The sequence below is a fragment of the Pezoporus flaviventris genome, unplaced genomic scaffold, assembly GCF_033815535.1.
Source record: "Pezoporus flaviventris isolate CSIRO_AGI_PZ_B2104156 unplaced genomic scaffold, CSIRO_AGI_Pfla_v1 ptg000047l, whole genome shotgun sequence".
NCBI lineage: Eukaryota > Metazoa > Chordata > Aves > Psittaciformes > Psittacidae > Pezoporus > Pezoporus flaviventris.
The window spans coordinates 13010626-13035239 of record NW_026892595.1 but is presented as its reverse complement, the minus strand read 5'-3'; the positions used below and the strand labels follow the sequence as shown (position 1 = coordinate 13035239).

At 41.1% G+C, this 24614-nt stretch overlaps 1 protein-coding gene across 1 annotated transcript in view; it reads left to right on the top strand.

Annotated features, from left to right (window-relative positions):
- Positions 1–9523: 9523 nt before the first annotated feature.
- Positions 9524–24614, top strand: part of STAM (signal transducing adaptor molecule) — a 37738-nt gene continuing 22647 nt past the window's right edge. The window contains exons 1-2 of the mRNA XM_061468329.1: positions 9524–9713; positions 22692–22776. Of these exons, the coding sequence (XP_061324313.1) occupies positions 9674–9713; positions 22692–22776 (125 nt within the window). The 5' untranslated portion in view covers positions 9524–9673. The remainder of the gene's footprint in view (positions 9714–22691; positions 22777–24614) is intronic.

Below are 24614 nucleotides of genomic sequence, written 5' to 3'. Positions count from 1 at the left end.
ACGGGATCCCCAGGAGTCACGGTGTTGTTGATGAATCGAGGAAGCGCCTTGTGGGTTGGTGCCGCGTTTCCTGCCTTGCTGGTGACCAACAGGTAAACGCGGCAGGTGTAGCCCACGGTCAGGAAAGACACAGAAAATACCGCAGCTCTTGGAAACACAGACATGTGCGTCTGAGGTTGAACATACGGGAGTATGGCTGGAGACCGAGTGGTAGGGATATGTCCAAGCCCCCACCTGCAGGGGCAGAGGGCCAACAGTTACCTGCCAGGGCGACCTCGAGGACAGGACACCTTCCAGTCTGTTAGGTCCCCTAAAATAACACGGTCAGTTAGCACGGAGGACTAAGGCCCACCCCGAGATGGGGGGAAATGTCTTCCTAGGTCCCGAAGAGATCCCAGCTGGCGGACTGAAGGATAACATTTGAATATGCATGTTGTCTCTTAAGCCTGCTGCCCGTGCACATGCACAGGGAGCATTACTGGGACCGGCTATGAAAGGATTGGCAGCCTAAGCCTGAGCTACACTGTTGTGATGTGGCTCTTCAAAGGTGCAGGCTGCATCCACCATCCTGACATCTGGCTCTGACTGCGGTAGCCTTGGGATGCTGTTCACTACTTTGGGCAGCGTACATGTATCCTCGGGCTCCCCATTTCTACAGCTAAGCATGGTGACCATGACCACTCAGCCCAAACACCTCAAACACCAACATATACAAACAGATGAATTCCAAAAATGGGTCAGGATATGTCTTTGAAGTGCTACTTTTTTAGTCCTAAAAGATTTCAAGAGTCAAAATCTACCTACTTTAGAGTGGAGTAGGTCATCTCGGTGTTAAAAACACCGAGATGGTCTTGGTTCATGGGCAAAGCTAAAAGACAGTAGATGTGCCGTACAAAAACTTGGTCTCTCCCCCTCTCCTCACCAGAGCACACAAACAGATGTTCAGCTGTCATCCTCAAAATACACACCCACTGGCAACAGCAAAATGAGTAGTTGGCAAAACAGCACCATGTATATGCTAGTATAATTATACAAAGTACTAATATTATATATACACAGATGCTTTTCATGTTCAGGTAGTCTCAAACAACCTAGTTTGGGAATCGTATAGTTAGAAAATCCAGACAAAAGAATTTACACACAGGATTGAATGATGTAATTCAGAAGTTTTGCCAATCTTGGGCTTCAGAGGAAAGTGCAAAAAACTATGTAGTGAGCAAATATGGGATAATCTGAGCCTAAATTTCATCTCAACACAACAGTTGTAAAATGGTTGAAACTCCGTAGCTTTCAAAATACTTTCTATATTTACTATTTGAATGCTGGGCATTTCTGCTATCTTAACACCTTTTTCCCACTTGAATTTCACTTTTTAAACCTTTCTGGCTTCTTGGCTTTGCCAACGCAGTGTTTGTTGAAATGGGTATCAGAAATAAACTATCTAGTATGTGTAAAGTGTTGTCTCATTTGAATTTGCCAACTTATGACAACTGATGAAGACTTTCTAATTTTAGATCATGATACATGGAGGAAGGCATGACCTGATCCCAGTTCTTAGTATTAGTTGTGATTTTTTTTTAATACTTTTAGATATCCTTTACGTTTATCTCTTGAGATTCTTCAAAAGCAGATTTGAGGAAACAAATCCTTCTTGCTTTCTGAAGTGAACATTGTCCATTTTTAAATCCCTCCTTGGATGTTTTCCATGCTTTTGCACAGAATCTTTTGAAGTTTGATATATTCTCATTAGGATTCTGTATTACTTTCCTTCCCACTATTTATTTGCTCAAATTTACTGATTTTGGATGCACAAATTATCTGTAATGATGATTTCTCTTCAATTGATTTAGTCAATTAAGAACTTATTAGTGAGGATAAGTAGCTCAATGGCTTTGCTTAAACATTGTGGTTTTTATGTAAAAGCATGCAATTTCTATTGCCATCACAATACCCATTCACCCAATTGATGAGAAATCTCTAAATATCCTCATAATCCTTTTTGGATTCGAATAAACTAAACATTTTGGTTCGTTTGCAAGTTTTGCCGTCCCACACTTGTCTGCATTTCCCAACCACTTATGAATGTATTAAGTACAAAGCTTATTACAGAACCTTCATAAACACCCAACTGCTTTCTTTTTGCCATAATAAAGAAAACCTGCTCTTAGCTTCTGTTTCCCATGTTTTGATCCATGGGAATATTTTGTTCCTTAATCCACAACTAATTCATACCCTTGGTAGTTCCTGTGTGATCATTTTCATCAGCTTTTCCAAAATGTGTTTGTTCTGTAGATAATTTTGTTTTAATCTGGTTTTGTAGTTACATGTTCCAGGAATTGCAATATATTGGTTGAAATGTAATTTCCTTTACATAAGTTTTCTGTTGTTATTCTTTTAATCATTTACCATGTATACATCTGTGGTTTACTAATCTGTATTTTCTGAATCACGATAAGATTTTTATTTAGATTTGATAAAATGTCAGCTATTTCCAAAGCATTAAGTACAGTATCTGCTTAATTAGACATACTGTGCTTCTACAGTGGCAAAATTAGTTCAGCTGATACTTCAGCTTTGGCTAGCACCTTATGATTCATAGGACAGATTTTGTCTACATATAGAAATGTAATCAGTAGAACTAAATAGGCCTATACATTTATTGTATTACCTAAATCATCTTTTTAAAATCAGTTATGACTGGCTCATCAATTTAGCTCAACTTTGCTGTTACTTAAGTACAGTCTGAAACCAACCTTCCCAATAAATTCTAAGGCAGTCAGATCAAGGTCTTTTGTATTGTAGGTGAGCACATCATTAAGTTTCATATTCATTCTCAACTTTCACAGGCAGTTCTCCTTTATTCACTCTAATTCCAAACCATCAACATTGCTATACTGTTATTGCAGAAAGAAGCTGTTTTCCTGGCCTGCTTCATGATTGATATTATCGACATATCTTTATCTTCTAGGTGCCCATTGCACAAGTAGCTATTCAATACGTTTGAAATCTGAATGTGGTTTATTTCCAACCTAATTCCAGAAATACAAGGTGAAGCTTTTAGGAGAATTATGTTCTCACGCAGGGTTCTATAATGATTTTGTTGTTGTTACAAAATTTACCTATCCAATATGGGAACATTTCTATGAAATGAAAAGTTGTAGCATGCTGAAAATTATATAATGACCTATCAGCTCCACTATCCCAGGGGAAGGTTATGAAATACTGCAAGAATTACTTACTATGAGCCCTGCAGAATCATGAGATTGCCTTTATACTTCAGAACAGTTAAATGACAAATGATGATTTAAAATCCTGAGGAAGGTAAATGTGTAAAAAAAAATAAGGATTTGAATTTTGCCTGTTCTTCTGCCATGTCTTCACTTAATGTTCCCAACACACTTTGCAAGAACAAAGTATTCAGACAACAGACTTATATATAGTACTTGCACACTATTTTAGGTTTATGATATGTAGTAATCAGTGAGGTATTCAAGGATAAATGCAAGTAAACAAAATTTAGCTGTGTCTGAATTGAACAACACATTGTTTACACACTTTTGTGCATTCATTCAGGTGTGGTTATCATTTTATTTACTATAGGAACAGGGCAGAAAATGCATTCAAAAGACATGATATAGAGTGGGTTGAATAAATCTTGCTGGAAGAACTAGAGTATGTCTCTGTGTCTGGCACATTTGAAGCAGCTGGAGTTTTGCACTACCACTGCAAGATAAAGTGATTCATATTAAGCCCCTGACTGTATAGTTCAGTCATCAGCAATGCAAAACAAGGGCCATGAACACAGGCCAAAGTGGAAGTTTATATTTCTGTTGCAAAAATACAGAAAGTCTGGTGTGAATATTTAGAAGTCTTTGTATGAGAACTACTGATTCTATATATCTGAAAAGCACTGGTATATATATTTTACGTTCTGAGAAGCACCAGTTTGGGACACCCTTATGTATTGTCTATTTAAGCCTCTTCAGAAGCAGAACTATAACCCAAACTAAAATAATGAAGGACATGCACATGTTAAAGGGAGATGACTGTACTGCTTATCTGGTTTGGTTTACCCAAACTCAATGTGCTTTCTGCTATAATAGACTAATTTGACTCTGTACAATAGTTATTTTATTTATGGGATATTTTGCGCTATAGCGCAGTTTAAGCAACCTGATATTATGTTACATTTGCTAACTTGGATAGATTTATGTATAGACCAGTCCCACAGACTGTCATCTGTGCAGCCAGCACCTTTGCACACTGAGCAGACTGGCCATGTCAGGAAGTTAACTCCACTCTCATGTTCTAATTCTACAGATACATATGCAAAAAGCTCAAAACTTAAAATTAGTACCATTAACTTAAATGGTATTGTGCATGTGAATAAAATTAAGTACATGTTAAAATAAAATGCTAGTGTAAGATATTCTTAAACCCCCTTCCCAATATTATGTAATAATGTCATCTTTTTTGTAAATAAGATTTCCAACCTTGCCAATAGATATCAAGCATATTTTTCACAGGGTTTCACAAAACACTTCAATAATACTAAAAATACCTTCTGATTTTCAGTATACTTCAGTCAGTGGTAGCTCGTTTCTATGAGCATTACAATCTCTGTGGAAGAGACTGTTTCCATTATTAGTTTCAGAGCGTACGCAATCTTTGCTTGTTATTTAGTCTTATTTCAAGGACTTGAGTTAAGAGAGACTCTTTATCAAGGGAGTAGTGTTCCAATCTAACTCCCAGTAAGGTCAGTGGAAGTATTTCTATTTTCCTTCTTAGAAAAGTGGTGGAGAGTGCAAAGATTAATTTTAACTTCATCATTGGTTGAAAACTGGTCTGAGTTATCAGCAAGAAAAAGTGACCATATTGGGTGCAGTCAGTTTGGCCATGTTGAGAACAGGTGTTCATGCCAAAAAAAGCACTAGGACAAGTGGTTCCCCATGGCAGCGTCAGGAAGCTGGCAAGCGAGATGCTCCTGCCAGCATCCCCAGGGAAGGACAGGCACCCAGAAGTTCCAGCAGCTTCCAGATTATCTGCTTCTTACAGCTCTATCACCATACATCACTGTGAGCTTACTAAAGCAAATGGTATAAGCCTATTTTTGTGTTTGACTTGTTATCCAAAATCATTTAACAAAACTGCAGTCTAAACATATGAAGTATTACTTCATGTGAGTTAGTTTGCAAGTACTGCCTTGAATACAGAAAGACTGAGGAAGATACAAACCCATTCTACTGACATCTATACATGCAAATATCAACTAGAAAGCTGCACATTACAATTTTTAATGTGGTAAGGGCAAAATGAATTGTTCTATAAAGTTTATTATTTGAATACTTGCCTAGTTCTAAAGTTACATGGATTTGAGAGAATTCCAGCTATATACTTCATATAATTCTACCTGCATACTTCATAAATATTAAGGCCAAAAGGGGCAATTAAATATTTTTAGACTGACTTCTTGTATAACAGAGGACATCAGACTTACTGTACTGATGTTTCATATAATCTCTTTATATAATAAAGAATATGAATACTGTAAGTAAGCCATGTAACTTGGACACTTGCAAAATTCTAGGATATGTACAGTAAGATTATAGATGGGAAGTAAATCACTATAGTCCAGTACTTAGAACATTTACATGTGACCTGTGACTGGGATAAATTTTTTCTCAGTCATATCATTGTATTATTATGCATTACAGCATCTTGTATGCAATCCAAAACATCTTGTACTTGCCCTGTCAAAGACAAAAGCTGTGATTAAATGGACTGCTGGCACTTTCTCTGTTCTGAACCTTCCTGTTTTCCTTTGATTTTCTTTTCTGCCCAGCTTCCAGTTTTGAAAGCACTGTACAACTATAATGAAAAAGCAGTTAAAATAGAGGTCAGTGTCCTGATCCCTGAGACAACATTGGTCTTTATATCTCCCTCCTTGTTAGAAGTGTACTGGCCTGACTTTTTGGAGTTATACACCTTATCTTTACAGCACAGCAGGTACCAAACTAATATGTCCTAAAAAAAAATGGTTATGCCAAGTGTAGTAGTCCAGCAGTGAACTGGAAGTGCAGTGGCCTTCCCCTCCATGGCCATAATGTTTTTGTCTTCCTCTTAAGAAATATGGTTGTCTAATGCAGATATGTGTCAGCTGAGGGACTGTAAAAAATATTAGAACTTCCCTAGAAGACTGTAATTTATAAGCTTCTATATCTAAGTACTCTTTCCTACCAGAAGACTATATTAAAATGAATCATTGTATATCATCAGAGTCTGTAACTAAGCTTGGTAGGGGTAAACCCTTGTCATAATTAAAATAAATATATATATATATAAATGATCAACAAAATTAAAGTTACTTAAGCAAATTTAAAAGTATGTCACACTTTTTAAAATCCAGGAAGTGAGTTGCACTGGCAATTGAATACATGTCTTTTATCTCTCAGCAATATCTGAACAATGGTATTATGGTAAAAAATGAAGAGTGCAAAGAAAGAAGCGTCCTTACTGATCATGTGAGGCTGTTTACTTTGGACAAAAGTAGCACATATTGCTAAAAACCACCCTACTTAAAACTTGCTATAAGGCTGTCTGGAGACAAGCCCTAAGTCAGACAACTGTTGGTTAAAGCTTCTTTAGGAAATCAACAAAGTCAAATCTGTTGCAGAGGCCATCTTCAGAATGAGGTCTGAAATAGAACAGATGAGCTATCCCCAGGCCAGGCCAGCTTTTCTTGACCCAGGCCAGTGAAGTACAGTCCCCAGCCATGCCTTCCTGCCTCTTGCTGCGGTTTAATGGCAAGGTGAGTCAGATAACTGACATGATCCAACAGGGAACTTTCTGCAGTGAGGTAGTTTTCAGCTGGATCAGCTGACTGCAGCCACAAATGAATTGGATCAAATTCCAAATCTAATATGAGAAATGTGGTGGCAGCACATAGTTGTGGGCGCAGGGAGTGCAGAGTTGCTATATTCTCTATCAGCTGTAGTTACCCTGAAATTAGATGCACTGCACCTTTGAACTAGATTCCTTACTTTTAGATAGCTAACTTAGGCAACCAAAGTCCCATTTCAAATGCAGTAGGAAATAATAAAAACATTCTGAACTACATCCAACAAAGGAAGCTTAACACACCTTTTTTTAAATAGTATACTCGTTGTACAACTCACACGTAAAGTAGAAAAGCTGGTTTCAATAGTCACCTGTGTCTGAGAGGCCAAACCCCGCACTTGGTGGATGAGTGCTCTAACCACTACACTTTGCTGCGCTATGAAATAATGCTTGAGCTATGGGACAAGGAAAAGAGGAAGACGCGATATAATACAGAGTATTCAAAGGACTCCTGTACTTCACACTGTGTTAAACAGAAAAAAAGATTGTTACAGAAACTTGAGCCATGACTACTGTCATGGTTTAAACTCAGTCAGGCATGCAGCTAGCTCGCTCACTCCCCTCCCCTTCCTCCCCTCTCTCCCGGAGGGATAGGGAGGAGAATCAATAGAATGCAACTCCCATGGGTTGAGATAAGAACAGTCCAGTAACTAAGGTATAACACAAACCACTGCTGCTACCACCAATAATAATAATGATAAGGGAAATAACAAGGGAAGAGAATACAACTGCTCACCACCATCAACCAATACGCAGCCTGACCGAGCAGTGATCTAACCCTTCCAGGTAACTGCCCCCAGTTTACATACTGGGCATGACATGGTGTGGTATGGAATACCCCTTTGGTCAGTTTGGGTCAGGTGTCGTCTCTGTTTCCTCCTGGCTTCCCCTCCTCCCTGGCAGAGCATGAGACTCAGAAAGTCCTTGGTCAGAGTAAACATTACTGAGCAGCAACTAAAAAACATCGGTGTTATCAGTGCTGTTCCCAGGATGAAAGTCAAAACCACAGCACCGCACCAGCTACTAAGAAGGAGAAAAATGACTGCTACTGCTGAACCCAGGACAACTACAGAGTTCCACAATGCTCCTTGAGTACAGACTCACCTTTTTCAAAATGTTGAGTAGGGTATTGCCTGGGAAGTAAAATTGGGTGGGAATCCTTTCAGGCTGAAGACAGTCCAAAACCCTAGTTCCCCACATCTCTTATTTGCTCTTACTGCAGGACTACTGCACGAAAGCTCTGCCTGTTTTGAAAGGGTTCTTACAATTCCTTTTTTAACCTATTGAGAAGGGATGGAAAAGGAAGGGATAAAACAGGCTCCAAGAACATCTACCATATGTTTTTTTGTGAACATAATGGGGGCTGATGAATGGTGAGGAGGTAAAGCATCCTCTGAGAGTATCTAGCAGATGCCGTTGAACTGAGGCAGAATCCAAAGAAAACACGCAATTCCATAAAAATAGTCCTAAGCAATAGATCACTGCTGACCTGCATCAGCTGCTGAAAACTGTTGCTGTAGAAAAGGAAAGAAGCAAAACCAGAGGCAGTAGAAAAAAATTTAGTAAAGTAAGGAAGTGGCTAGTGACTGTAAATCCCTGTGGGAAGAGGCTTGGTGTTCAGTTTTCATTGGATGTGTCAGAACTCTGCCTGATGCATGCAATTACATTCATTATTGAGCATGGTTAGTGCTATTGATTGCACCTAGTGCTTCTGCACTGCAAATAGCAGTAGCACCTTTTTTATTTCTTGTTTGCACTCTTCTGGTGTGCCCATATTGCTCTTTGAGATGCGCCTCACTTGCATGCATGTGCTCTCTTTTGGTTGATTAGTGATCCAACTAGTTAAGAGTAACTATATAGTATTAAAAGTCCTTTGGGACAATGACTGTTTTTTTTGTGTGACAGCCGAAATAGGCAGAACATGTCATATTCAGTAAGTCAAATTGTTATGGGGCACACCCCACTGGAGCCAACAAGATAGTCACACAAAACAAAGTAGCAAGATACAACCAAAGGCCACAGAATAGTCAAGGCCCTGTGAACAGCTGATAGCTACTGACTGCAGCAGCATCTAATCATGGAGAAGTGGTCAGGCTCCCCTGCCATACTGTGAAAGATGCCATCATAACCACCACTCTGCACCTTTGTGGTCAGGCCACCTACTTCAGAAGCATGACAGCATCAATAATTAAAAGACTCTGTCAGCCTGATGCATAGGGAAGCTCTGAAAATTTTCTACAGGAAGCAAACGTATCTGGACTCGAAACCGACTCACCTCCTACCTAGGGAGGCACAGAAAAGCTCAGCAGAACTAGACAAAATAACCACCGCTTTGAACCGCCATAGCCATGCCCGGCCTGGGTTCGCAGTGGCCGTGCCTCCGGGAGCAGGGCACCAGGCAAGGCCAGGCAAGGCCAGGCAAGGCCAGGCAGGGAGCCCATCCGCGCACCTGCCGAGCGCGGCGAGGGCCAGGCACCTCTCGAGGCGCGGGGACCTGCGGGACGGGACTCCAGGACCCTCCCCCCCGCCGCCGCCTCGGGGCAAGCTGAGGGCTGGAGCCGGAGCCGGGTAGCGGGGCCCAATCGGCGGCGGCAGCGGGACCACTTCGGTGTCCCAGCGTGCTGCGCGCGGGGGGCTGGCTCCCCGGCCCTGGGAGGAGGAGGCAGTGGCGGAGGTACCTCGGGCAGGAGGAGGAGTTGCTGTCGCTGCTGAGAGCTTCTCTCTTCGCCGTCGCGCTGCCGGGAGGGGTGGCAGCGCCGCTCCCCCCCGCCCCGCGATGCCGCTCTTCGCCACCAACCCTTTCGACCAGGATGTGGGTGAGTGGCTCCCGCTGCGCCCGTCCCGGCCTGGCCCTCTGCTCCGGCCTCCCGCTGAGGTAACCCAGCGGCCGGGCCTCCCTCCAACCTCGCTCCTGCCTCTAGCCCCCCGCCGGCTGCCGTACCGCTCGGCCCCAGGCTCTCCGGTGCCCGCCCGGCCTCGCGTGTGGCGGCGAGCGAGAGGCAGCAGCGGGCGGGCGCCTCCTGGCAGGGGACGGTAGTGGCTGCGGCCTGGTCGGTCACAGGACGGGGGCTGTTGCGGGCCCTGCCTGGCGGCGTGGGTCGGCTAGCCAACGGGGCGAGAACGGGGGGGCTTGTGGGAGACAAGCTGGTCTGCCTAGCAGAAGCATCATTACGGCACAACAAAACAAGTACTGAGAAATGCTTGTGCTGAAGTGTTGCTGGGAGATGGAAAGTAAAATGAATCGTCTACAATTCTTCACAGACAGGCATGAGAACATTGTCAACGAGTCTTGTATTCTGCTCTTTAAAGTGAATTCCTGTGGGAGCTTTCTTGAAACTTGACGTGTTGTGGGCAGGTTTCATCCTCACTTTGCTTATTCCAAGGCCAAAGTAGATGGAGAGGAAATGCCTGGGTTTTACTTGACAAAGGTTGTGCTTAATGGTGATGTGTCCAAAGGTAAAATAACAGCGAGGCATTTAAAAATTAATTTTGCACGTCTGATTTGTGATTGTGTAATAGGATTTGTCTCCAACCTGCTGCTGGCGTTTGTTTTACTGTGAGTGATAAAAGCTTTGTGTGGTAAACAGTGTAATGGACTTTTTCACCTGTGTAGGTTAAGTACCCTCCGCACCCATCTTAGATTACTTTTTTTGCAGCAGTGTGTAACACTATATATGTTCCTTGGCACAAATTTCTTTAGTAGCCTTTTACTTGCTGTAGCTTTCAACTACAAAGACATTGTTTCTTTCTTAATGTTGTTTCAACTTAAGAAGTCTGGACTCCAGTTTAATTCTTCCAGATCTTAAAAAAAACCACAAACCCTACTCAAAACTAATTGGAAAGTGTGTATCTTCTTTTTAAAGGAAGGGGTTAGTGCATAAATGAGAGCCTGTGACACAAATTCTGTATGTATGTTACCAGGAATTCTTTGTTGTACCTTAATAAAGCATAATTGCTCTTCTCATTCTGAACATTTAAGAGCACTTCTCTACTGAAGACTGCCCTTTTATTTATAATTTTCTTGGTGGCAAAGTTGATGGTGACTTATTTTTTTCCTAACTGTTTTGCTGTCTTCTAATGTAATTTGGCAGTTGAAAATGAGGAAGAGGTTTCACTGCTTGCCAATTTTCCATGGTCCATTAGAAGATTGAAACATTGGTAATATTATATGTGAGAATGATTTGAACTAATAAGATTAAAAAGTGATAGCTGAGGTTCTGGCAAACCTTCACTTCTTCCTAAGTCAGTCTTGCAGTGAAAATCAGACTGCTTGAATGGGTTTCTCTAGAGCTGCATCTGGTAGATGTGCTTGTCAGCACTGTAAATTTTCTAATGCAAGGAGTAGCACCCAACTGCTACTTCAGTGATTTGCTATTTTCCAGGTGCAGAGGATGGCAACACCTTACCTACTGTGCTTGCCTAGTACAATGACCAGTAGATATTTTTCAGAAGCATTATTCTGTATCCTGTATGAGCACAGGGAAATAACCACTCAGTCTGAAATTGCTCTTGGAAAAGCAGTGGGCAGTGACCTAATTTTCACCAGTAAACACATCTTTCTGATGGCCTCCTTCATGACGTCCTGAGGGAGATGGAAGGAGCAGCAGGCTGTTCAATTGGTGGCAACCTTCTTTCAGGAGCCTGCTGCCTTTATCCATCACTTAACTGGACTTGTGCCAGGGAGATGGGAATGATGAAGTCTCCTGGAAAGTGTCCCTGGGCCCTTCTTCCCCAAGGCCCCTTGGGAATGTGCTATTATCTGGATGAACTTCTTGGCAGGCTTCATAAGATAACGTCAGCTGTGAGTAAGGTCTCATGTTCTCAGGAAACTTCCAAAAGTTGCCAAGCAGTAGTGTTATTTTTCAGTTCTTTTCTCAGAGTGAAAGTTGAGTGCTCTGCTTTTGTTCTTGCCCAGCAAGAAAGTTTTCTTTTGAAAGTTGGATTCCTGCAGCAGGAAGGCAGTCAAAAGCTATTCTTAATTTCATGTGGATTTGGACATTGGTGTAGTTGATAGTATTGCTGTGATAGCTGGGCATTCTTGTCTACGTGACAGCTAATCAGTACTGTGTGATAGTTGGAAATTATTTTGGAACCATTTCGGATGATAGATTGCAGAGAACACATCTGGAACTAAATTGTTTTCTGTTATTTTGAAGAGCATAAGTATCTCTAAGCTCAGAAGGAGAAATTTCCCTGTTTGTCTGGCCAGTCATCGGCATTTGGCTAGTCCTGTTAGTGTGCTTCTGCTGTGGAACGTTGCCATAATAGTGTCAGCCATTTAGTGTCAACTTTGTACAGAGATTTTGAGGGTGCATCTCTTCTTAGGGTGTGGTTGGTAAAATAATGTTGTTTAAGACTACTGTTAAACTAATAATATTAAAGAATGCTTTAAGATGCTCAGAAATCTGAGGTCAGCTATTGTCATCTTCAAAGAATCCAGATCTCTGGGTGAAGCCCAAACGCTTTGTTTTGTTTTCTGAACCCTCTTTTTATCATATTTAAGACTATTTCACAGGAAGGGATGTTAATCACTGGTGACACAAGTTCGTGGGGGTTTTCATAATCAAGTCTGAGAACCTGTGACAGTGTGTCCAAGTAAGGAACATAGTATTGGAATCTAACAAAAGAAAAAATCTTGAAGACACTGTACCACTGAGATTATAATTAAGAGACTAAGCCTTCATTTAAGGGGTTAGAATCAATTGTGTTCTTATTAGTTTGATGTGAAGTCAGCTTCTGCCAGATTTCACAACCTTAATCATAAAATTCCCAGAGAATTGTTCCTGAGAAATGCAGGTTTGTCTGTAAGTTTAATGCAGCCACAGTAATGGTGAAATGTGCTGTAAGAACTAAGAGACTGTTTGCTAATCTGTCATGACAGGCTAATTAGTAATGTAGCAGTGATTAGGCTAGGTTTGATGAAGGACTCCCTGCTAAAGCAGTTCTAAAGTGTCATTTAGATGTTATCTCAAGAATAAAATCCGTAAGTATGGAGTTAATGTAGTCATTCTGACTTAATGTCAAACGTTGTCTTCAGTGTCAGGGCCACCCCTCAGGAATCCTTGATCCAAGAAACTGGGGAGAAAGTCTGGAGAAAGGAAGTCTTTTCCTTGGTTAAGGAGGATTTTGTTAGAGATCATTTAGATGAGCTTGACATCCACAAGTCTATAGGCACTGATGGGATGCATCCACAATTGCTGAGGAGGTGGTGGACATCATTGCTAGGCTGCTCATGATCATATGTGAAAGGTCATGGCAATCGGGAGAGGTGCCTGAAGACTGGAAGAAAACATCACCCCAGTCTTCAACAGGGCAAGAAGAATGACCCTGGTAGTTACAGGCCAGTCAGCCTCACCTCAGTTCCTGGAAAGTAAAGGCTGGGGGCTGACCTGCTGCAGAATAGGTCTGCGAAGGACCTGGGGTTCCTGGTGGACCACAGCAGGCAGCAATGTACCCTCCTGGCTGAGGAGGCCAATGATGTCTTGGACTGCATTGGGAAGAGTGTGACCAGCAGGTCAAGGGAGGTTATCTCCCTTAGCTTTTCTGCTGTGCTCTGGTGAAGCTGCATCTGGAGTACTGTGTCCAGTTGTGGGCTCCCCAGTTCAAGAAAGACAAGGAACTGCTGGAGAGGGTTCAGCAAAGGACTAAGAGAATGATTAAGGGTCTGGAGAACCTCTCATGAGGAAAGGCTGAAGGAGCTAGGCCTGTTCAGCCTACAGAAGAGAAGCCTCAGAGTGGATCTGCTCAGTGTGCTTAAGTATCTGAAGGGAGAGTGTCAAGAGGATGGGGCCAGACTCTTCTCAGTGGTGCCAGGTGGTAGGACAAGAGGCTATAGACATAAACTAAAGTACAGGCAGTTCCCCCTGAACATGAGGGAGAACTTTACTGTGAGAGTGACTGAGCATTCGAGTATGTTCTGCCCAGATAGGTTTTAGAGTCTAGTTCTCTGGAGATATTCAAGAACTGTCTCTACGCAAGCCTGAGTAATGTGGTCTAGGTGACCCTGCTTGAGCAGGGAGGTTGGACTAGATGATCCCTTCCAACCTCAACCATTCTGTGACTCTGTGATTGTAAGGAATGAAGGCAGTACTTGCCCTTAGTCTAGTTTGCAATGTGTAATGGTTTGAGGAACCACAGGAGTGGGAAGAAACGAAAGATTCAAGCTCATTTTTTACAGTAGTAGGAAATTAAGCAAGTATTTTAGTAATATAGTAGAACTGTCAACCTGATATGACTTGCAATGATTTTTCACACATTTTATTAACTACAGTAGTTAGTGATCATTTTATACTTGCAACTCTTTGGATATTTAATAGTATGCATGAATTACATATGATTGTACATGTCAGTGTACATCAGTGTACAGTCTGATGTTATTAGGATGTAAGAAATGTTTTGACTATGATTCCCATTTTCATGTAATGAAATACTTTCACTATTTAAACTCATTATTCTTTAGCTTTATTCCCTTGGTTAGCCAACATTTCTAAAACCATCCAGTTACATGTCTCCCTAAGACCATCCTTTTTCTGTTTAGGCCAGGTTTCCCAAAAGGGGGGAAAATAGTTGCAGAGGAGATTGACCCCAGATAATTATGGAGACTACAGACTGTGAGTTAACTTCTGGCTGCAATGGAAGATGTATTCCAAGGTTTTGGTTCAGCTTGTCATGAGTCTGGCAGTTTTTGGCCCAAGTTAGCCTACTGCTTTTCTCGGTATTGTTCTAGATAGAAGGGCATTAACTGTGAGCTAGCAGGGAGGCTGAATAGAAAATGTGTGGGAAGAAGCTATAGCCACCCCTTTTTTCAGTTATTTATAAATGTTTATGAAAAACAAGAACTTTTCTCTAAAGATACCTTTGGTGTATGTTCTCAGTGAAAAATGGCAACACCGACAGGATAAAAAAGAGTGGAATACCTCTTCCGTATAAAAGCCAAAAACCAGATCCTTTTCAGTATGTCTTTCTGAAAATTAATCACCAGACTCTGACTTCAGCTGGGCAATTTGAAGCCAACATAGTTCATTCCATAGTTTCTGTAGACTGTACTTTTCTGGTAATTCTTTTTCATTCTTCCCTGGGAAGAGCTGTCATTTTAAGTGTTTCCCCTCATTTCATCCGTGACAGTGTGCGTTATAATACAAATATTCAGAAGAATCAAAGTTGTTCTCCAACATGTAAAATCTGTTCCTCTAGCTGATAAATATAATACTGTATATTTCATAGAATCATAGAATCAATTAGATTGGAAAGGACCTTTAAGATCAAGTCCGACCATAACCCCAGGGCTGCCAAATCCACCACAAATCCAGGTCACTGAGGGCCTCATCTAAACAGTTTTTTGAACACTTCCAGGGATGGTGATTCCAGCACTTCCCTGGACAGCCTGTTCCAATGCCTGAGCACCCTCTTGGTGAAGAAATTTTTCCTAATATCCAGTCTGAACCTCCCCTGGCACAGCTTGAGGCCATTACCTCTTGTCCTATCACTTGTTACTTGGGAGAAGAGACTAGCCTCCACCTCTCTATAGCCTCCTGTCAGGCATTTGTAGAGAGGAATAAGGTCCCCCAGAACCTTCTCTTCTCCAGATTAAACAACCTCAGTTCCCTCAGCTGTCCCTCATTGTGCTCCAGAGCCTTCACCAGCTTAGTGGCCCTTCTCTGGACCTGCTCCAGCACCTCAATGTTTCTCTGTAGTGAGGGGCCCAGATCTGAACACAGGTGAGGTGCAGCCTCACAAGTGCCGAGTGCAGGGGGATGATCACTGCCGTGGTACTCCTAAACACACTATTTCTGATACAGGCCAGGATACTGTTGGCCTTCTTGGCCACCTGGGCACAAGCTGGCTCATGCTCGGTGGCTGTCAATATGCACCCCCACGTCCTTTTCCACTGAGAACCTTTCCAGCCACTCTTCCCCAAACCTGTACCATTGCATGGGATTGCTGCGGCCAAAATGCAGGATCCAGCACTTTGCCTTGCTAAACCTCATACCATTGATCCAGCCTGTCCAAATCCCTCTGCAGAGTTTTGCTATCCTCCAGCAGATCAACACTCCCAGCCAACTTGATGATCAGTCTTCCTTCTGAAATGCTACTGTGGCTTTTCAATGGGGCTCTGCAAATAGGTTCTGGCACCATTTATGGCATGCCTGTGATACATCTTGTTTACAGAGTAATCATCATTGTTTTCATATATCTCTAATGCACCCACTTCCTGCTCTGTTGTAGTATTTCTGGGTGAAAGATCGTTTGAATTCCATGGATTTGTTAGGGTTTGTGTAAGATGTCTGAACATCTGCATTATTTTTGCCCGGCTTGTCTTCCTGTTTTCAGCACATCTTGAATCCTTTTGTCTTCATTCTGCTTAGCTTTACTGAGTTGCATGATGTCTATCTTGGCCAGGTTGCCCCATGCATGGTGAGATGAATGAGGTCTTCTGAAGAAATAGGTTGAGCTGGCCTCATGTCAGCTTGGTCACTGCTGCTTGCTTTGCCTTGGATCAGCTAGTGGGACTCTTAAAGGACACTTTCTGTAAGTGCTCCCATAAGGACTTTTTAGGAATACTGGAAATGGGGATACAGTTAAACTGAAGAAATTGCTTAACAGCTTTAAAATTAATGGTTCAACAGGAAATTCTAGTTCCTTTCTGTGGTGGCACTGCCTGTCAGAGATTATACTCAATGTTGTCTGAATGGACCTTGGTTGGACGTATTCTTCTGTACAGTTCTGAGCATGCTAGTGAAATGCAGAGTGGTTAATACTAAAGCAGGGGTTTTTGTAGAATGGGCCAACAGATGCATTTGTTCATTTTATTTGACAGACAAAAAGAACAAATTTAATTACTTTTAACTTCAGTGATGTGGAATGGTATGTAATTGGAATTTCTTAGTGAGTGACTGCAAAAAGAAAGAAAAATTTTCAATCTGTTTCAGTCTTTCAGCACTATTTAAACTATATTGAAGAGATGAAGTAGTTACATTTATGTTTTTACAATGCTTTGGAATTTTAGTATTTGCATTTATATAGAGAGGGGGAAAAGTTATTTATTTAGCCTTGGCAGAAAACCAAGACTTGCGGTGGGAGAGGAGAAGAGAAGGCTGAGGGGAGTGTTAAATTTTTTTGTCCATTCTGTGGTGTTTACATTGATATAATAGATTTTTTTGGGGGGGGGGGGTGGGTGTTGTGTTTGTTTTTTTTTTCCTTGTTTTTGTTTTTATTTTTTGTCTTTTCTATCATGCTGGAAACTGGTTGTAATTTTAGCTTGTGAATGAAGACTTTCTGTATCCATTCTTTTGAAGACTTTCTGTTGCCACTCTTTGTCACTTCAGTTACTGAGAACTTCAGTATTTCATTTTAGAGATGTGCAACTGAGGAAATTAAATTGTGTCCATGGATGGAGTAACAGCAAATACCAACTAGAATGGTTAAAAGCCATAGTTTAGTATACTAGTCTGACAATTTTTACTCATATTTGTTTTAACTGCTTCAAATCATGTACATTTCAAGTGTTGGTTTTGGGAGTGTTTGATCTGTTTTTGTCATTTCTTGAAGTTCTATGTAGTTTTAATATCTTTGAGACTTTGTGGCTGAAAAAAAGCTCAGTTCTATGATTGGAGTTTTTAAAAAATAAACTTCTGTAAAATCTAAAGCTTAGGACGCTCAAACGTACCAAAACTTCCCTCTAAAAATGTTGTTAGCAATGGGTCTTCTACCTGTTTCTGCTCTAAGAAATGTATCATGTTATTTACTGCAGTATCCTATGTTTTTTACTGCAGTATCCGAACATTAATGAGAGTCTTTACTCTTGCAAAATTCTAATAAGAGAGTAAAATGCTATTGTTAAGATGCAGAACTGAGGCAGAGAACTCGAGTGACTGGCACATATTTGCATGGAAAATGTGCAGCAATATTTTTATTTCCTTACCAGTAAGCCTGGCAGTGGATTCTTTCAGCATGTACTACACTTTTTCTATTCAGTAGTACTTTATGCACCTGACTAAAAATTTCTGTTAAGACAATTATGAATTATTGGGAAATTATTCTTTTTTCTTCTGAGAGAAGTTTGCTTCTTCTGCCCTAAAAATGATCAACTGCAGTTGTGTTTTGTTTGTAATGGGGAACTTCAAATAAAATCACAGCACAAACTTTATTTGGATATGATTTCTAAGTAATGTACAAAAACAGAGGAGAAAACAGAATCTTGTTGACACTCCAAGCCTTCAAGTGTGTGTAAATTGGAGGGAAATGGGACCTCAACAAAATTAATGGACTTTATAGCTCAAGGAAAGGCTGGTTCATTTAGGTATACTAAAAGACCCCATGCAAGGGCCTGTGTACTTTCTCCACAACCAAAGTATAAGTAAGGTAACTCATATCTTTAGATCAGTCTGGCCTGCCTTCTGATCAATAGGTATAATGCTGTCTCCTGGGTTTTTGGTACAGTATTTCAGTGAGACTGGATGGCATTTATACTGAGGAATGGTGTTTTCTATAGAAGGCAAATGATGTTCAGGTTTGTATAAATTTTATTCAGGTGTTTACTTGAGGAAAAAAAAAAAGGAAAATAAGTTTTTAAGTATGATTTCAGCATCTAGATATTTGAAAGAGATTGTTTTAGAACTTACTGAGAACCTTAGAAGATACAGACACAGCTGCGATTCGTATCAGAGGAGATGCATTTTGCTTCAGAACATTTTCTTAATGATTGTTTTAGATGTGATTTATGATTACGACAGTGTGGTTGAAGCACTGTTTCTGACTCAGGACTTACAAAGCTGCAAATTGTTAGTCACTGAAAGTTGTGTTGTAGGGAAGTACAAGTAATGCTTACCTTCTTCTTTTTTTTTTTTTTGTGTTTTCCTAGGCATCTGCTTCTTTCAGTATAATATACATTAGAGAATGAATGTTGGCCAACATGGAATTGGTCTGGCTTGGTATAGTTAATGTTCTGAGTACGGAAGTATAAAGAGAGAAGCCTGGTGATCTCATGCCCTGTGCCTTGCAGAGAGGCTGAAAAATGCGATACATAGTATGCATTTGTGTATCTTACTTTTGTTTTAAGAACTAAATAAATTGCTGAAGTTATTTGAAAAGGTATTCTTATATTGTGCAGAATCCTTGTTGTCCAAAGAAGCCGTAGTTACAAGTATTCTTTTCCTCTGAAATGATATGTGTTTACCAGTTTGTGTGCCTGTCTTTGGGGAATTAATTGTAAGAAAATAGTTTTTAGTAACTCTGAGAAAAATAAAAGGTTAAGGTTGAAGACCTGTAATGGGAAAAGAAAAAAAAAAAGAAGAAAAAAGAAAAAAGCAGTAACATTTAAAAACTACTGATTACAATCTGAGGTGATGTGAGATTTTACAGGCTTGCACTGGTTAAAATTACTACATTAATATAATTTGTAGGCCTTGCTTGTGCTAGGAAAACAATATCTTGAATTTGAGTGACCCAGCTTTATGAGAGAGTGCTGTTTCAGAAAACTAGAGACAGGGTTCAGTCCTGTGTACCTCTGTCACGTAGTTGTGCTTTTCTTTGTCTTTGACATGGCATTAGTAAGTTTTAAAGAACACTGATTTAATGAAGGAGCCAGTGCTGTCTTTAAAAGTTGTTTTAGTAAAGTCCGAAATGTTATCTGATCCTGGCTTGGCATTCACTAAGTTGAATAAGATTTTGTGGCAGTGATGAGGTGGAGGTTGTCCTGGGTTCAGCAGTAGCAGTCGTTTTTCTCCTTCTTGGTAGCTGGTGCAGTGCAGTGTTTTGACTTTCGGCCTGGGAACAGAGCTGATAACAGTGATGTTTTGGTCTGGCCACGGACTTTGTGAGCCTCATGCTCTGCCAGGGAGGAGGGAAAGCCAGGAGGAAGCAGAGACAGGACACCTGACCCAAACTGACCAAAGAGGTATTCCATACCACAGCACGTCATGCCCAGGATGTAACTGGGAGTTACCCGGAAGGGCTGGGACTGCAGGGTTGGAGGAGGTATCGGTTGGTGCTTGGTCAGGCTGGGGGGGGGGGGGGCGAGTTATCAGTTGGCTGGTGGTGAGATGTTGTATTCTCTTCCCTTGTTATTTCCTTTATCATTATTATCATTGGTGGTAGCAGTACTGATTTGTGTTATACCTTAGTTACTAAACTGTTCTTATCTCAACCTGTGGGAGTTGCATTCTTTTCGATTCTCCTCTGTGTCCCTCCAGGAGTAGGGGGAGGGCAAGAAAGGGGGGAAGTGAGTGAACAAGCTGTCTGACTGGGTTTAAACCACGACAGAGGGATAGGGTCTGAAGTAAATATTCATATTGCTATGGCATAATTATTTTTTTATTGGGGTGAAAGATGAAGAACATTTCTTATTTAAGTTATTTTCTACCTGCTGTGCTAACCTACCCCGATATTTTAAACACAAATGTCTGGTTTTCCCTCCCCATCAGAGTTTGTTCTGGTACTAAGATGATAGAGTCTGATAGTGACATGTCAGCTGTACCTGAAGGCTGGTGGGTGCCAGATGTTAGAGTAAGCAAATACTGAATGTACATAAAGGTTTTTTTTGGCTATAGATGTGTGCTTTCCATTAAAAAGAGAACATTAATGGATTTTAAGTAATGCTAGTGTAAGTAATTTAACTTAAGTAGCCTTAAGTCATAATTCTGTCTACAAAACGCTGATGCAACATAGGAATTTTGTCAGGCATCTTTGTTGCTCCTGTTCCCAGAGTGGTGAAAGGTGATAGTCACTCACTAATGCTTTGACAGTGATAGTGGCCATTTTTGTGGACAGTCGGTCTTAGATAGGGTACTGCTAACATTCACAGTATGCCATTAACTTTTAAAACTGTCCTTGTTTGAGACAGAATGTAACTAAAACTCTAGAGGCAAATTCATTTTCCTCATGTCTTATGATTAATTGTATAATTTGAGGGAATTAATGGATGCTTGTTACTACAGAAGACAGAAAGCACACAATGAAACTGGGTTTCAGGCTGCGATTTAGTAACAAACGGTCTACTGTTTGTTGGCTGAGGAAATATCCCAACAAACAAGGGGGAAGGTGTTGCAAGCAAATGACAGATTTTATACAGAACTGAGTTCAACTTCCAGGAAGAGATGTAGCCATCATAGAAGGCTTGTAATTGTACTAATAAATCTGTAAAATATTCTCATTGAGAATTAAAAAAAGGTTGTAACTGGTGTGGTTCGTATGGATCAGCTATGTCATCAATTACAGTCTTAATTGTAGTTTTAGCCAGCTATTTAAAATAGCATAAACCAGCTGGGTGTTATCTTAAAACATTAAGCATGCATTAGTTTACTTTTTGGTTTGTAAGACACAGCAGGTTGCCGTGCCATTTGTCTTTGCTGACATTGTGAGGAAAGAAGGATCAATTGTTGCCAGAAGTACAGATGACTGACTGTTATGTAGAATAATGGAAAAGGCCAATGTTTCAGTTCCATTGGGTAGTTCAGCTGTCTGCTGAAGGATGAGCTAACTGAAGTACAGCATTATGTATGAGTGAACGGTGTGGGTTTGCAAGGCTGGATGTCAGCTCTGAGCCTGATGGGATCTTAAGGCTGTGGAGAGCACCGTGCAGACACACTTTGGCTGGAGTTGCTCCAGCTCCAGCAGAATTGGCACTGAAACAGTGGAGTCGTGGAAGTAAACTGTCTCCATGCAGCGCGTTTTGTGTGTCTCTGGACTGTGCTTGCCAGTTGTTTTTAGTTTTGGGAATTACATATAGGCAGCTCATGATCTGTGTTTCAAAAAAGTTGTTATGATGCTTCAGAGATGAGGCTGGCTTTGGTAGCAGTGCAGCTGCTGTGCTCATGGACTATGATACAGAAGAATGTCTTTGTCTGTGATGGCTCTCTATGCAAGTCATTCAATTCAGGTGTTTTGTGGCACAATCTGCCTGCAGATTACCCAGAGCTGGCTATATTAAAAACAAAACGAAACAAAAACCAAACAAACAAGTAGGAAAGGTATAATGTGTGGTTCTGCTGTGGGTTTTCTTTGCCTTCTTCTCTTCCCTGTCATCTCATTTGCTTGTATTTATAAAGTATCCCCAACTAAATAAACCAAAATTCTGAGTAATGAAACAATGTTCCTGCCCCTCTACTCTGCTCTCGTGAGACCTCACTTGGAGTATTGTGTACAGTTCTGGTGTCCTTAACATAAGGAGGACATGGAGCTGTTGGAGCAAGTCCAGAGGAGGGCCATGAGGATGATCAGGGGGCTGGAGCACCTCTGATATGAAGACAGGCTGAGAAAGTTGGGGCTGTTCAGCCTGCAGAGGAGAAGGCTGCTTGGAGACCTCATAGCAGCCTTCCAGTATCTGAAGGGGGGCTACAAGGATGCTGGAGAGGGACTCTTCATTAGGGACTGTAGTGATAGGACAAGGGGTAGCGGGTTCAAACTTAAACAGGGGAAGTTTAGATTGGATATAAGGAGGAAGTTCTTTACTGTGAGGGTGATGAGGCACTGGAATGAGTTGCCCAGGGCAGTTGTGAATGTTCCATCCCTGGCAGTGTTCAAGGCCAGGTTGGACGAAGCCTTGGGTGGCATGGTTTAGTGTGAGGTGTCCGTGCCCATGGCAGGGGGGTTGGAGCTAGATGGTGTTAATGTCCTTTCCACCCTAGCTATTCTATGATTCTATATAAGCAGGATACAGTATCACTGCTTGGTTCTCATGTTTTGGCACTTTCAGTTGGATGCTGAATAGATTCTGCCATTAGGTTGTTCCTCCCAGTTGACAATCTTGTTAAATTATTTTATTTTTTTTAATTTATATTTTAATCTTTATTCATCAGAGAAAGCAACCAGTGAGATGAACACTGCAGAGGACTGGGGCCTCATCTTAGACATCTGTGACAAAGTTGGACAGTCACGCACAGGGTAAGTGACTTTAGAGATTTCCTCACCAAGCTTTTTTAATTTTATTATGTCAGTCTCAGATGAGAGGACTGAAATTTTTATTAGCTTATATAGTCTTTTGCAACAGCTCAATTAAATTTATTACAAGTAAAAGGAAAATGTATGGGTTTTCTGCTCAAATATTTTACAGTTCTTCCTTTGGAGATACTGGCTGATCTGTTAAAATTAGGTTTTGTGTACAGCAAATTTTTGCCAATGTAATGGACTAAATTAGCTGGTATGTTTTAGCAGTGTCATTGTAAACCTAGGAGACATCAGGAGGGCTTTTTCTTATAGAATCATAATCTAGGTTGGAAGTGACCTCCAGAGGTCATGTAGTCCAACCCTCCAGCTTGAAACAGGTCTAATTAGATCAGGTTGCTCAGGACCGTGTTGAGTCTTGAATGCCTGCAGGGTCAGAGTTTCCAAAACCTCTATGGGCAACATGTTTCAATATTTTACTATCTTCAAGTAAGTAAATAAATAACCCTGCAATCTGATTACAATTTCCCCTGTTCCAACTTGTCTGTTGCATCTTGTCTTATGACTGCAGCTCTAAGAAAGAGTCCGGCTCCATCTTCTATGTATTCTATTATTAAACTGAAAGCAGTTCTCCATCTCTTGTCAGACTCCCCTCTGACCATGCTGGCACCTCTCAATTTGGTTTACTCTAATGCATCAATACCCTTCTTTCGCTGGGGAGCCCCAAACTGGACAAAGTACTCAAGATGCCATCTTACAAGAATGGAGGGGGAGGATCACTTTAGCAGCCCTGTTGGCTGCACTGACCACTTGTTTGACCCAGAAGGAAGTTGGTTTTCTTTGCTGCCAGGCTGCACTACCGACACCTGTCACCCAACAGGACCTGCAGATCTTTTCCTCCAGAGCTGCTTTTTAGGTGGTTAGCTCCTGGCCTTTGCTGGTGCAGAGGATCTGAAAGATAACACCTTGTCCTTGTTGTTGTTGACCTTAATGATGTTCCAGTCTGCCCATTTCTTCAGCCCATCCACGTCCCTTTGAAGATTAGCCCTGCCCTCCAGTATACTGATTGCTCCCCTCCACTTTGCTGTTGTCAAAGTGAAGTTGCTGAGGGTGCACTGCCTCCCATAATTCAGGTTATTAGTGAAGACATTTAGCAGTGTTGGTCCCAGCAGGGATCCCTAAGGGACCCCACTAGTTACTGTCCACTAGCTGGAATTTGTACCACTGGCTGGCAACTCTTTGAGGAGTTTAGGAGGCCAGCCAGTTATCACCCAACTTACCATCCTTTTATCCAGCCCATGTTTCACCAGTTGAGTGATAAGGAGACTATGAGCTTCCACTGTATGTGGAAACTGCTAAGACTGAGGTATAAAGCATCTGCTGCCCTTTCCTTCTCACCAACAGGCCACCAGTGTCTTTGTCACAGAAAACAATGAAGCTCTATGTTTCTTTCCCTTGTTTGAAGAAGATATTTTCTGTCACCAGAACTTTAATAAATATACATTTTGAAAATGTGATACTAAATTAAACACATCTTAATATGGTCTGCTAATGCTTTCATTATTGATTCTTTACTGAGCTCTGATAGAATTTATGCATGCACATGTTTTTTGGACATGAAATGTTAAAGCACAATTTGAGCTAGCAAATAAAAATACAGTTTAAAGACATTATTTTAGTGTATCTAGTGGTTTTATTCAGTGTAGTACTAGGCTTTGTAAATGTTTTATATACATCTGAAGCATTCCCTGTAACAGTTCAGTTCTAAAGCTAAAGAATAGCCTTAAAAAGAGTTTGCCATTGCTGCTGTTTAGTGAAAGGCTTCTCTGAGAATGACT